Source organism: Lepidochelys kempii, chromosome 1 (genome assembly GCF_965140265.1).
Source record: "Lepidochelys kempii isolate rLepKem1 chromosome 1, rLepKem1.hap2, whole genome shotgun sequence".
In the NCBI taxonomy this organism is placed as follows: domain Eukaryota; kingdom Metazoa; phylum Chordata; order Testudines; family Cheloniidae; genus Lepidochelys; species Lepidochelys kempii.
This window is the reverse complement of record NC_133256.1, coordinates 216,143,547-216,157,620: the sequence shown is the minus strand read 5'-3', so window position 1 is coordinate 216,157,620 and position 14,074 is coordinate 216,143,547. Positions and strand designations below refer to the sequence as shown.

Genomic DNA, 14,074 nt, shown 5'->3' with positions numbered 1-14,074 from the left:
TCCCCTCCAATGCCCCTGTCTCTGCTCCAACAGCCAGAGGGAGTGCTCGTGGAGAAGGCTCACAGCTGCCGGCTGTGCCCTAGAGGAGGTAGGAGAGCTGCACCGGAGGGGTCTCAGGAGCCTTGTCCCTGCTTTGATTGGTGGCCGGGAATGGGGCTGGTGTGCAGGGATGGCAGATAAAGGAATATGTAAAAATGTATTTCTTATTCGGCGTGGTGTATCGGGACAGGAAAAGACAAAAAATAATCCCTCTCATTGGCATCCCACTGCGTCTACCACGCAGCCTGGGAGAGAGCACCCTCTGCTGAGCCACCCACCCGGCTCCCTCTAGCACAGCGCCCTCTAGCTCCACACTGACTCAGAGGGAAGAACCCCCCACCCCTCGAGTCCCCCCCATCCCTCCCTGCAGCATTCTAGGTTTTCCCCAGGAAGATGCCCAGCCAAGTGGTGACCAAACTTAAATCTATATGCTTGGAGTTTGGGGTAATGGCTTTCGTATTCGGATGCCATTTTATCTCCGTAATCACTCTGCCAGTGCCTTGTGAAGAGTTAGTACAGGATTTACTGCTGTAAAGGGGATCACTAAGGGCTGTTGGTGAGGGATCTGATGGAATAGGTGGGGCTAGCCAGGTGAAAATGAGCAAAGGGAGGTAAGTTTTTAGAGGTTTTTAAGGTCGGTCTTGACAAAGCCTGGGCTGGGATGATTTAGTTGGGGATTGGTCCTGCTTTGAGCAGGGGATTGGACTAGATGACCTCCTGAGGTCTCTTCCAACCCTGATATTCTATGATTCTAAGATAGACAGGGTGATAACAAAGCTGGGAGAGTCTCCCTTAGAGGAATGTTGGGAGCTCCATCACTGGGAAATTTTTAAAACTGGGACTAGGCAGAGCCCTGGAGGGTGGACTGCACTGGCCAGGATGATGGGGGAGATTGATGTATTGCTTACCACCTTGTCTCCTTGGTTGGAGTCATACAGCTTGATTTCTAATGCTGTTTCTTTAATGTGTGATCATCAGGAAATACAGTCAAAGACCTTGTGTCCCTCACCCTCCCTGCTAATGTCGTGAAAGGATCAGCCAGAGCTACCATCTCTGTCCTGGGTAAGTTGCCCCAGGGTGTGAGCTCACTGACTCCTGTTACAGACAAACAGGTGCTGAGCTGGGCAGCCATGTCCCATTAGTGACAGGGGAAGCCTCAAAAGATTTGATGCTTGTTTATTAGTGAATCTCTGCAAGATTTTCCAACCACCTTGTTTCAGAAGTTCTAGATTGGCACCCCAGCTTTAAAGAGGAAGGGAGTGTCCTGGGGGAAGATCCCCTGCACCTTCCTGAGCAGGACTTTGGAACAAAGAGGCTGCCCGCAGAGAATCCAGGCCAAGGCCTACACTGAGCCCAGTGCCGGCTGGAACAGGACTTTGGGAGCCTGGCTGGGATATACTCAATAATGCTCACAGCCGTGTACCACACTGCTGAGTTTCACAGCTATAGTGCAGCCTTGCGGTGGAGAACAGACTGGCCTTGGCTGGAATGAAGAAAAAGGGGATTCTTTACTGAGGCTGCTGGACGCAGCCAGACCCTAAAGGTTCTCTCTGGCTCTGACTTGTGGATTCATTCATAGACTATGCTGCCTAGTGTAGCAGGACTACTACAGGGCCTGGCCTGGACCAGGCAGTCATGGCCCGGGCTCCTGACTGCACTAGAAGAGACTTAACTTCAGAAAGCCCCTGAGATATTACAGAGAACAAGGCTTTTCCCCCTCATATTTACAGCATTTTTCACTTCCCGTGAGGTAAGAACAGCTCCCGTCCTGTTTGGATTTCAGTCTTCTGAGCTGGCCAGATAAGATTGAGGCAACTGCAGTGATGAAACAGAATGACACCCGAGCTGCCACTGACCTACTAACACTATCTGCTTGCCTCAAAGGCCAGGAAAATCTCAGGCCCTGCAAGAATGCCTCTGGGTTACTCTCCCTGTGTAACATGGTCACCTGTCAGCACAGCCAGAGAAACAGCCCCACTGGTGTCCTTTTACAAGCAGGGCTCATTGTCATTAGCGTTCAGCTCAGCTTTTTTAACTGGAGGATTGAGGCAAAGGTTTTCAGTCGGTTCGCACTCTATCCAACCTGTGTTGTTCTCCCCAGGTTAGGCATTTGCCAAACACCCATAACGTCCCGTGACTGAGTCCCCCTCCTGCATCCCCGCAGCCATAGCGCTCATCCTGGTAATTAAAGATTGAGCTGTCAGACCCGGACTGGGCACCCCAGGTCGTTTTGAATGATCAGCTGCAAGAAAGCATTTAAGATTGCACTGAAGGCTCTTTTTTTGCCTCCCCCCCGGCAGGGGACATCATGGGGACAGCACTGCAGAACCTGGACCGGCTGGTGCAGATGCCCAGTGGCTGCGGGGAGCAGAACATGGTGCTGTTCGCCCCCATCATCTACGTGCTGCAGTATCTGGAGAAGACGGGGCAGCTGACCCCGGAGATCAGGGAGAGGGCGACGGGATTCCTGCGCAGCGGCAAGTATCCTGAGCCCAGCTCCAATAGTGTCCAATCTGGCACCGGCCACGCCAATAGCCCCTCTCCTGCACCTACCCTGGAACTACCGGCCTTCACCCTGGCACAGCTGTGCAGTATATGAGTTTTCTTTCCCCTCTCCCCAGGGTACCAGAGGCAGCTCCTATACAAGCACAGCCATGGTGCATACAGCGCCTTCGGGGAGCACGATAGAGAGGGGAACACGTGGTAAGAGCTGGTGCCTTCCCTTGCTTCCGATGCTCAGCCTGAACAGATGCGAGCTACTACCACTGGGGAAAGATCCTCTGATACACACATGCCTTCACTGGGAGCAGTGACGCTGAGAAAGACCTAGTGAGAGCAGATTAGATAGGAGTTGGCAATGTGATATGGCTGCTAGATGGGCAGTGTGGTTTTGGGTGGCACACACAAAGGCATCGCCCCATGGAGCAGGGCGGGCGTAGGGAAAGCTAATGCCCCTCTCTATAGCTCTGGGCATCCCAGGGGCTGGAAGTCATTGACTGACTTAGAGAGCTCAGAGAAGAGAAACCAGACTGATCAGGTGGGTGGAGGAGAAATGGAAATTGCTGAATCTGCCTGGCTTGGCTCTGTGATGCCATAATCACCCCCCGCCCCCAGCCCCCTTAGACAACTGCCCACAGGTATCTGCAAGACATAAACAAGAAGGAGAGAGAGGGATTAGTGGTTGGAGGCATGACAGGCTACCTGGGGATCATGGGATGGAATTAAGAAAGGGGGAATATAGATTGAAGATTAGGAACTCTTCCTGGTAGTGAGAGGGGGGAACTGATTCCCAGGAGAGGAAAGCAAGGGCCCCATCACATCGGACTTTTCCAACTAGACTGGACAAAGTCCTAGAACATGTGCTATAGGGAGGCCATGCTGAGTTGGTCCTACAGAGAAGGGCTGGATAGGCCCAAATGGGGAACTTCTACCTCTCACTTTCAATACTGTATGAATCAGATGGGCCAAAGTCATTCTTGGTATAATGGTGCTGAGTTAAATTCTGCTGGGGAGGAATTTAAGCATTTGCATCTGTGTGTCTGTCTGTCTCTCCCCATGCCCCCCCATCCTCACCTTCCTAGGCTGACGGCATTTGTGGTTAAGAGTTTTGGACAAGCCAAAAAATCCATCTTCATAGATGACAAGAACATTCAAGATGCCCTGAAATGGCTGGAGCTTCACCAGCTCCCCAGCGGCTGCTTTACCAACAAAGGGAGGTTCTTCCACTCTTCCATGAAGGTAAATAGCAGCCAAGCCAGACAGGAGAGCTGGGGAACTGAGCACACATGGGCAGATGCTGTGACAGCAAAGGAGTATGGGGGCCAAGGAGAATCCTGGGAGATCAGCCCTGGGATTCCTCTCACCAGCACTATAGTGAACAGAGTCTGGGGTAGATCCCTTAGGATTCTTACAGGGAACACACCCCAAGGAGTCACCTCCCCAACCCTAGAAACCCCTTTAAATAGGAAAATGGGTTTTGGCTAAGCCCCTGGGCACGCCATTAGAATGACATCTGATTGCTAACTGTGCTGTGTGTCCACTCTCCCATCTCTCTGTGTGCTGGTACTTCCCGCAGGGCGGTGTGAATGATGAGATCTCTCTGGGGGCCTACATCACTGCAGCACTGCTGGAGCTGGGGCAGCCACTCAAGGTGAGCCCGTCAGCCTCATCCCCCATCTCTCACTTTCCTCCTCTAGGGCCCCAGCTGGGCGCTGCTGTGAGGAAGCTGAGCAGGCTGGACTCCCTCTGGGCGGGCACTGGCGGGGCACTGCTTTAGAGAAGCTCGCACTGCTGCAACCGTTTCTGTGGCTGGGCACCAAGAGGGCAGGGCTCTGAGGGTGTTCCCCTGCTGGCATCTGCCAGGCCAGGTGTTGATAAGGCACTGCCTGGAGGAAGCTCACACGCAGCATAATTGGCATGGCATGACAGAGCAGTGGGGGCTAGTAACACAGGCATCCCTGTGCATCTCCAGGGCAGGCGCCTTGTAGAGCTGTTGCAGTGTAGAGTTAAAGTCCGGTCAGTGGGGCAGATTCTGCTCTGTTACACAAGTGTATCTGGAGTAACTCTACTGGCATTCGTGGAGTTACACCCGTTTCCCAGGGATCAGAGTCTGGCTCATAGTGTTACTCTGTCAGTGCAGTCTCAAGGGGTCTCATTCATCCCAGGTGTAAGCCCACTGAAGTTGGTGCAATTGTCCTCACATTCATACATGGCCCTAGCTAGCCTGCAGATAAAGGCATACCAGCTGTCTGAGATGTGACCTCTGTGTGGGCAACTTCTCACGCACAGGGCAGCATGGTGCAGGCGGCCTTACGTTGCCTCATTCACGCCGTTCACAATGTCACCAATGTTTACACGGAAGCTGTGTTGGCCTACGCCTTCGCCCTGGCTGGGGACTATGAGGTGACCCAGGAGCTGCTGTACAAGCTGGATGAACAGGCCATCAAATCAGGTACTGGGTTCAACTGGCAGCTCTTTAGGGCAGGGATTGTTGTCTGATTTGCTGGGAGCAAAAGCAGCATACACCTGCCCAGCACGGTGTGGTCATTCAGCAGCAGCAGCTCTGGTCAAGCTCTGTGGGGTTTGAAGTCTGTAAAGCCAGGCAGGCTGCTTTGTGAGGGACTGAACAGGGACTTAGAAGGCTGCTTTCATGGCCTTTATACAGGGGCAGTAACTGCACTGCAGGATCAAGGAGTTAGACCTGGTCAGACATACTCAGCACTAAAACCTAACATGCACACGCAAATGGCAAAACTCTCACCGACTTCAATGGGAGCAGAGGTAAGCCAGGGCCGAGTGCTTTTGAACCCCCCCACCCCCCGATTACAAACGCTCTGATTTTGTAGGATATTTAGGGCCATTGGAGCACTTCCAGGAGCTGGTCTCCTGCTGGCTGGCTATCCAGTCACAGTGAATATGGTAACAGGCTACCGTACGTGAAGGGTGTGATCATGAAGAAAGAAGAGGAAGCGGATTGTGGGGGTGGATCTCACGGGCTGCCATAGAGCAACGGGGGGCATTCCAGGTTGGACATTCAGGAAACACTTCCTAACTCAGAGGAGTCTGTGAGAATGAGCAACTTTCTTCAAGGGAAGGAGTGGAACACTGAGATCTAGGACTGGACAAATCCCCAGAGCAAAAACTGTAGGGAGCAATCCTGGGTTGGGCCCTTGCGGACTACTGGGATGATTCCTTTATGGCTTTCCCCATCTCTGGAGATGTGTTTTCCCCCATGTAACTCGTGTGTTATTTTTTCCTTCCCTAGGAGGCCAAATCCACTGGAGCCCCAAGCCCAGCTCCCCAGCTGCCACAGATTTCTGGCCTAGGACTCAGTCAGTGGATGTTGAGCTGACAGCCTACGTGCTCCTGGCTTACCTCTCCAAACCACGCATAAACGCGAGGGACATGGCCACTGCTGCCGGCATCGTGGCCTGGCTGGCCCGGCAGCAGAACGCCCGCGGAGGGTTTGCTTCCACACAGGTGATGACTGGCTCCCATCAGAGACAGAGCCCCCCTCCCTCCCGGGCATTGGGCAGGCTGTGGCCCCTGCTGCACTCAGGAACAGAGAATCCTTTGGGGAGCGCTCCTGTACTCAGGCAGAGGGAGGAGAAGCCTAGCGCTCGTACCCAGGGGTGCAGATCCCACTGCACTTGGGGGCTGGAGGGGGGGGATTCCCCAGGTGCACAGAACCCTCCCTGTGCCCACAGGGTTTGACACAAACAGTGAGGTAGCTGTCTCTCCCTCGCCAGGACACGGTGGTCGCACTGCAGGCCCTGGCTAAGTACGCAGCCCGGACGTTCAGCACATTGGCACAGGTGACAGTGACGGTGAAGTCTCAGAGGAGCTTTGAGAGGAAGTTCCAGGTCACCCACAAGAACCGGCTGCTACTGCAGCACGCGCTGCTGACGGAAATCCCCGGGGAGTTCTCAGTGCAGGCCCAGGGCAGCAGCTGCGTCTATGCCCAGGTGAGTCACGGGGAAGTGTGTCTGAGACAAGGGGGAAGTGTTACTGGTGGAGTGTGGGAATTCTGCCGCTTCCCTCTGCATGGAATTTCGGATCTGTCACTTCCCCTTCTCTCACTCCTCTGCAGACGGTGCTGAGATACAACGAGCCTCCTCCACGGGTCTCCATGACATTCTCTCTGCGCGTCACCACGCAGCTGATGGACTGCGCCCAGGGCAATGCGCGCTTCCTCACCGTCCGCATCCACGTCAGGTGACCCTGCGATTCCCCCCATGTATACATCACTCACCTGGGACACAGCCCCTGTCTGGAGCAGAGCAGGGAGTGTCAGAGCTGGGCAGGGGTTCAGGCCACCTGGGGGGGCAGGGGTGATACAGAGAGCTTTGGCAGCTGGGAACAAGGCAAGCCAAAGGGCTGGGGTGCTCATCCGTGTGGGGAAAGGACAGCAGGGAGGGATGGGGAGGAAGGTCAGGACCAGGTGCCTGGCAATGGGGTGGGACAGTGTGAGGGTCCTGTAGCTTTATCCAGCTGGGGGAGGAGCCTGATAGGTACAGAAAAGGGAATCTCTGAGGGATACTCAAGAGGCTGGGGCAGCTCAGAGCAGCGTGATCCCATTAGCCCCCAGATCTTCGAATGCCAAGACCTCATCTCCCTGCCAGGACGCTGGGCACCAGTCCCTGTGCACAGGAGGGCTAGTGCTGGTGAGGACTGATGGGGAGGAAATGTTACAGCCTCATTTAGCCCCGGCTCACAGTCTGACCATCTGCCTACTCCCAGCTACATCGGGAGCAGAGTCACTTCCAACATGGTGATTCTGGAGGTCTCCCTGCTGTCTGGATTCAGTCTGGCTTCAGGCTCCCACACATCGGTAAGGAATCTTGGCATCAGAATGGGGGCCATGGCAAAGGGTGAGGTGGTGAATCACTGGTGGGATCTGTCCTTGCTGAGAGGGGAGGGAGCTTCCACAGACAGAGGCTCTTAGACAGCTGTGAGGACCCTCACTCAGCTGCCCCTGCAACCCCCTGTAAGACTTGGAGCCTTTGAACCACCTTGGGCCACCACTGATCTCTCTCTACACACTACTCCCAGGCTGCCTAGCATCCGGGAATCTAGAGCCTCCCCTCCCCTGTGTCTGGAGCAGTACTAGCATTCATGAGCTGGGCGAGGAGTCAGACCAAACAGTAGCTGGCCTGATTGTGAATCAGAGCTCAAGTCCAGCAGGCAGACCCAGAACTGCTCCAGCTGCTGCTGGGAGGATTTACAGACTGACACCCAAGACGGGGTCAGTCACGTACAGCATATCCATGCCCTTCGCTGCTGGGATGGGGAGATTGTCCCAGCTCATTTGGAAAGCATCCAGGCAGGACCCTGCTCTTCCCTAGGCCTGCAAGAATTATCATGAATAAAGCACACATTTTTAACAGTAACAATAATGAACCACTGGAACAAGTTACTGGCAGTCATGATGGGGTCTCAATCACTGACCATGTTTAAATCAAGATCTGCTCTAGGAATTATTTTGGGGATGTTCTATGGTCTGTGTTGAGGTCACAGTGGTACCTTCCGGCCTCGGAATCTATGAATAAACTCTCCACGAGGGGACGTCTGAGGAAATGAAACCTGACATAAGGGCAGGGGCAGGGCACTTCTCACACCATTCCTCCGAACCTATAGACCCGGTCACACTCTCTTCCCTGCGGTGAGGAAGAGGAGCTCAGAAATTCTCTTATCTCCTGTCTCAGCTGCAGCAGAGACCCCTCGTTAGGAAAACGGAGGTGAAAATTGATGCAATCTTCATTTATCTAGAGAAGGTAAATTTGAGCAAGAGCTTTTGGTTTGGACAAGAAGTGGGGGTAGCTGAGCTGCAGGGCAGGACTGAGGGGCATTGGCAGAGCTGTGTGGGGAGCCCAGGACTGGAATAGCAGGGGGGCTGCAGGGCAGGACTGAGGGGCATTGGGAGAGCTGTGCAGTGGGGAAGCTTGTATAGCCCTGTCACTCTGTCGGGTGTTTGCCAATCCTAGTAGCTGCTCCTTTTCTAAAGTCCTGACTCTCTAACAGCCTGGAGCGCTGCAAGTGGAGAAAGTCATGTCAAGCCCTGACCAAAGCAGCTGTGTAACTTCTTTCTCTCTATCCCTCCCTTTCCCTGCTGGTCTCCCTCCTACCTCCACAAGCTGAGCGATGAGTCACAGACCTTCGTCCTTCAATTGGAACAAGAGATCGAGGTGAAGGGCCTGAAACCAGCCAACATCAAAGTCTATGACTACTACCAGCCAGGTGGGTGGTGGTGGCTGCTGTGTATCCAGGCAGGGAGCTGAGGCTCTTCCTGGCCTCCAGGCTGTGGCTGAAGGGAGCTGGTGTGAGACTCTGCACCCTCTCCCCTGGGTGTAATTCTGGCTTTCTTGTTTCCCATTGCAGAGGAGCGAGCCCTGGCTGACTATAATGCTGTCTGCAGCTGAGGTAGGTGTGAGCTCTGGCCCACAGTGAGGCTAACCAGTCGCTCGGGAGCTGACAGCTGGGGCGGGGTGGGTGAGAGTGGATGTCTGGGGTGGGCTATGATGGGAATCCAGAGGGCAGGAGATGCCCCAGGAGACAGTGGGGTGGCTGCTAGGTAGTGGGGAGCACTGGTCAGGACACAGTGAGGAAGCCACTGCAGGGGACTGGGGAAGAGGGGCTGAGTGAGGGTTGGAAGAACCTCTCTGTTGTGCTTGGAGTTGAAACCCTTGTGGTGGGAGGGAGGAGTTGTGGGGAGGCAGGAGCCCTGCTTGTCATGGGGCAAATAGGGAGCAGCAGCTGGGATGGTGCCACCTTGTCTAGGGGGAGAAGGAGGGATCCGGCCTTTGGAGTGGGGCTGAGGTATTTGTCCCCGCCTCCTGGTGGTTCCTGCAAGCAGTGCACATGCCAGGCAGCTGTAGCTGGCTCTGTGCAAGCTGCCTCTGAAGGAATAAAATGGAGCCTCACTCCAGGAAGCACTTCACTGGGGCTGGATCTAAGACAGAACTCTGACCAAGGAGCTCAGGAGCCCACCTACTGCTGGCCAAGGCAGGGCCTGCCCCAAAGCCCACTGAGGCCAAGGGGAGTGGTTGGGCTGGATCACACCCGTCCTGCCTGTCCCTCCTGGCTCTAACACAGCAGCCCAGCTGCTTTCCCAGATGATACCAAGGGGGACAGAATCGCCAAGTGTTTGGGGTGAACTGCTGCCCCCTGTCTGCTGGGTAATGGCTCTGCCCTGTCTTTCAGCACAGGGGGAGGAGGCTGGATGGAAGCAAGGCATCCAGCAGTGACTCCCACCACAGCTCAGTGAGATTCCTGCAGCCTCCTGCTGGGAAGTGGGGAAGGCAATGGCTGTGCTACAGTGTGGGGAACCTGTGAGGGATTCACGGAGGAGCTTCTGGCTGGGGAGACTGGATTAGGGCTTCCTTCCCTGCTCACAGTCCCTGTCTGACTTTCCTTTCCAGGGGGAGGGTGTCTTTGGCTTCAAGTCAATTTAATCTGGGGACTTGCCCCAGGAAAAGAATTAAAACAATTGCATGCAAGGTTGGTTTGATGGTCACTGCAGAATGATGGGATCCCGCAGGGATGATGTTGGTGCATCACCAGCAGATGTGAGTTCCCTGGTTCTGGCAATTGATTAGTCCCGTCACCCATAATCTCTCACTATGGTATCAGACATCAGCGGGGCACGATTGACAAAGGCCTGTTGGAAAGCTGTCAGCAGCTGACTGTCCCAATCCTGTGAAGAGGAAAGAAAAGGACTTAAAGTGTCCATGACTGAGGAGAGGAGGGGAAAAGAAAGACACACACAACCCTGAGAAAAAACAATACAAGCAGCCGATGGAGATTTAGGACACTTTGGCCACATGGAACTTCACAGCAAGGATAGCAATCCCTGCCTGCTGCTTCAACATCCCAGGCCGCAGCCACTTGAGCTAAAGCCAGAGGAGAATCTCACTCCACTGACAGTGTAGGGTCTGTGACAGTAAGTTTTGGGTAGTGCTGATTCCATCCAGCAGAAGGTAGTATTGCAGATGCACACCAGCCTGTTCATTACAATAACATTTCCCCCCCTAGCATCTTTCATGTTAAAGTGCTTTGCACATATGAATAAGCTGAGCATCACCACACCCTTTGGAGACAGGTATCTTCCCACTCCCATACCCCTTGTACAGATAAGGGGAAAGGAAAGTGCACAGATCAAATTATTTGTCCAGGGTCATCCAGCAGAGCCAAGAACAGAGTCTAGATGTCCAAAATCCAAGTCTAGTGCTCTGCTCATACACAGCCCTGCCTCACGAGGAGGAGCCTGTAGCTCTATTGAAACAGACGTTGATCTCTGTCTAAATACAGAGTGATCAGGATCCATTCTGGGGCTCAGTAAAATCCTTGCAATAATGACATGGGCCCCTAACCAGTCAGTTAACTTGCTACTGCGTTCTGTTCAGCCACAGAGTAGAGCCACTCTTATGACAACAGGAGGTGTATGACTCCTACTGGCCTGACTAACAGACGCCGCAGGGCTTGAGCACTCAGGGACCCCGGAGGATGGCTCTGCAGCCTTGTGTCGTGCCAGCCCCAAGCTGCGTAACTGGATGGTTCGGGGGATCAGCAATACAGATTCTCTCATCACCCCAATTTAAATACTGGCAGATGCATTCCCCTTAACTACAGTCGAACCCCATTTATCCGACCCTCCATTAACCATCTGTCCAGGCTAACCGGACAACCAGCGCACTGAAGTCCAGAAAGGGGCCATCTCTCCTGTGGCCACTAGAGGGTGCCACAGCATTGCGCTTTCCCATTCTGCAGTTGTCTGGATTTATGTTGATCTGATCCGGCTCTGGTCCCAATTAGATCAGATAAACGAGGTTCTGCTGTATGCAAGTCCCCTCCCACCCTCAGCATGCTTGTCCCAGCTTGGTGTTTTTCTTGAATGAAACTTTCAGGCCTCCCAGTGTGCACCAGACAGTCACACACAAAGCATGAGAGGATGCACCATCTACTCACCTCATAGGCAGGGGGCGCCATAGTCTGTCACAGCATTTTCTTCTGTAAGAGGCAGGGAAATTGACCATGAAACACATTTGTCAGAAACCATGAAAGCAGAGCCGAATGCAATGCCAGCACATTTGCTCATAGTAAAGAGAGAGCATACCCTAGACTGGCTAGACTCAGAATTGCTGATCTGTGTGTCGTAGGCCCTGCACTGGTAACAGCTATGGGGGATTCTCCTTTAGCTCAAGTGGTCAGGGCCTTGGCTTTTGGAGCAGTGCATTCCAAGAACAGTGACATCCTTGGCAGCCTCAGAGTTGGCCCAGAACAACACCACTCCTTGACATGTCTCTAGCTCCTCACCTCTTGAAGATCCCAGGGCAGACGGGATATTATTTTCCCTATTACCTAAACCACCCACCATTGTGCCTCTCTGTCTACATTCCCTCACACAAAAGGAAAGCTCTTTTGGGTTCTGTCCTCTTCTTTTGTCAGAAGGGCCAGGCTCCCAGAGGAGACATCAGTCCATCCATTATGAAAACACTGGCACTTGCAGCATGCCCTAAAGTTCGCAGGCTCCGGGGTCAGCTGGATCTGCCTGAAGAGCAAGTTCTACAGCCCTGGCTCTCTGCAGGGAAATCTCTGCCCCCGGCCCCTGTCTGCTTCACCCTAGCGCTCGCTCCGCTGCAGTGAACAGACTGCTCACTAGGACACCGGAGAGCAAGCTCAGCTAGCACGTGTACAGCAGGGGGCAGGACGCAGGGCCGAGGGAGGGATTGGCCAGATATTCGCTATCAGACAGGTCTCTCCATCAGCTTCGATTTGAAGGAATCTAAGGTTCTGAGCTGCCGCTACAAATTGCTCATCCTGAGAGGTGCTGCGCTACCATGACAGGCATCGATTTCAAGGGGTGCTGTGAGTGCCCAGCGCCTTGCAGGATCGGGCCCCAGACTTCTGAAATAGTATAGCCACTGGTCAGCAGTTCTGAGCTCACCCGGCATGTAGTAATCAGAGTCCTTCGCGTTGGCAGGCTTCAGGTCCTTCACTTGGATTTCTTGCTGCACCACAAGGGTAAAGTACTGAGTCCCGAGTCAGCTAAAGAGCAGAGATGCAAAGGCAGACATTACAGCCAGAACCAAGATCTTGTGTGATAATATTTGCCTACAGCCAGCCTCTGTAGGGAGGGGGGGTCACCCACCATGGAAATGCACTATCATCCTAGTCCCATTTAGAGAGTCCTCTTTTCACTGTACACCACGGTCAGCCCTGATCCCAGCTGTAGGCCCACGGGAGATTTTCCCTTTCTTTATACCTTGATGCTCAAATGTGACCTTGAACTGTGGGTGCCTCCATCTGTGCCACTCTTTAGACACCTGGGGCCTGACCGTCCCCTGCCATGCGCCTTGTGCAGTCGTGTCCACCAGTGCAATGTGCAGTCAGAATGTTAGCACCAGCGTGGATGAGTGGAGAATTCTGATCTGGCAGCATGTCACATACTGTGGACTGGTGTAAAACCAAGACAGAGAGAGACAGCGTTTAAGGCCAGAAGGGATGTTTCCTGCCCGATCACCTAGTCTGACCTGCTGTATATCACAGTTCATCACCACCACCCAGCACCCGCACACTAAACCCAACCAAAATGACACCGAGTATTACAGTCCTCAGGAGACTACACTATTATGTGCCACAGGCAGAGACTAGGAGGGACCAAGGTGCACCAGTGACTGAGGCCCCTGCAATGACAGGGAAATAATTAAGTGAGATATACCCAGGTGATCCTGGCATATGACTCACACACACACTGCACAGAAAGGAGAAAAAACCCAGGGTCTCTGCCAGTCTGACAGGGCGGAAAATTTCTTTCCAACCCCAGACATGGTGATGTTAGACCCTAAGCTTGTGAGCAAGACCCAGCCAGCCCAGCATCTGAGAGAGAAAATGCTCGGTGCCACCTCAGAGCCCCTGGCCCACCCTCCCTCAGTCCCATCTCCAGCCCCAGCCATCCCTGCTGCTTCAGAAGAAGGCGATTAAAAACAAAAAACTCCCAAAATACACTGGGGGGAAAAAATCCCTTCCTGGCCCTGGCAGGTGGTCGGCTGAAGCCCTGAAGCATGAGCTTTAGGAACACAGGACATAAACCAGAAGCGAGCCGTGGGGCTGCTGAGCCCTGCTCCCACCATCACATGCACCTCTGTCACACAATCACACTCATACATTCATCCAGCTCTCTTGAAACAAATTCAGTGGTTTCCCCCCACAGGGTGGTTGTTCCAGAACCTCAGCTGTCTGATGGTAAGAAAACTTCTAATTTCCACCCTGAATTTGTTCATGGCTAATTTACATTCATTTGTTCTTGTGCCAGCATTATCCTTTAGCTTAAGTAGCTCTTCACCCTCCCTGTCATTTCCCCGATGTATTTATAGTGAACAATCACCCTTCTTTTTGCTAGATTGAATAAGCCAAGCCCTTCCAGTCTCTTCTCATAAAATAGGCCCTTCGTTCCCCTGATCATACTAACAGCTTGTCTGCATCTGTTTCAGTTTAAATTCATCTTTCCTGAACGTGGACAACCAGAAATTGTACAGTA

The 14,074-nt window shown here is 53.4% G+C and overlaps 1 protein-coding gene and 1 long non-coding RNA gene across 7 annotated transcripts in view; one reads left to right on the top strand and one right to left on the bottom strand.

The window, feature by feature from the left end:
• The window catches only part of LOC140898795 (alpha-2-macroglobulin-like protein 1), a 35,996-nt gene that overhangs the window by 11,306 nt on the left and 10,616 nt on the right, over positions 1-14,074 (top strand). For 3 of the 6 annotated variants that reach the window (XM_073313222.1, XM_073313233.1, XM_073313242.1), the window contains exons 15-28: positions 34-88; positions 1,018-1,101; positions 2,340-2,516; positions 2,661-2,742; positions 3,621-3,777; positions 4,115-4,189; positions 4,828-4,990; positions 5,804-6,018; positions 6,288-6,503; positions 6,629-6,753; positions 7,279-7,369; positions 8,244-8,312; positions 8,673-8,775; positions 8,917-8,958. In XM_073313222.1, coding sequence (XP_073169323.1) covers positions 34-88; positions 1,018-1,101; positions 2,340-2,516; positions 2,661-2,742; positions 3,621-3,777; positions 4,115-4,189; positions 4,828-4,990; positions 5,804-6,018; positions 6,288-6,503; positions 6,629-6,753; positions 7,279-7,369; positions 8,244-8,312; positions 8,673-8,775; positions 8,917-8,957 — 1,653 coding nt within the window. In that variant the 3' untranslated portion in view covers position 8,958. Of the gene's footprint in view, positions 1-33; positions 89-1,017; positions 1,102-2,339; positions 2,517-2,660; positions 2,743-3,620; positions 3,778-4,114; positions 4,190-4,827; positions 4,991-5,803; positions 6,019-6,287; positions 6,504-6,628; positions 6,754-7,160; positions 7,370-8,243; positions 8,313-8,672; positions 8,776-8,916; positions 8,959-9,738; positions 10,193-14,074 lie in introns of those variants that run through there. The other 3 variants (XM_073313212.1, XM_073313247.1, XM_073313256.1) reach the window with 3 other exon arrangements.
• Positions 10,149-12,565, bottom strand: LOC140898969 (uncharacterized). Its single transcript, XR_012155172.1, has 3 exons — positions 12,482-12,565; positions 11,503-11,544; positions 10,149-10,231 (listed from the first exon to the last, which is right to left on the bottom strand). It is a non-coding gene; the product is annotated as an uncharacterized lncRNA (long non-coding RNA).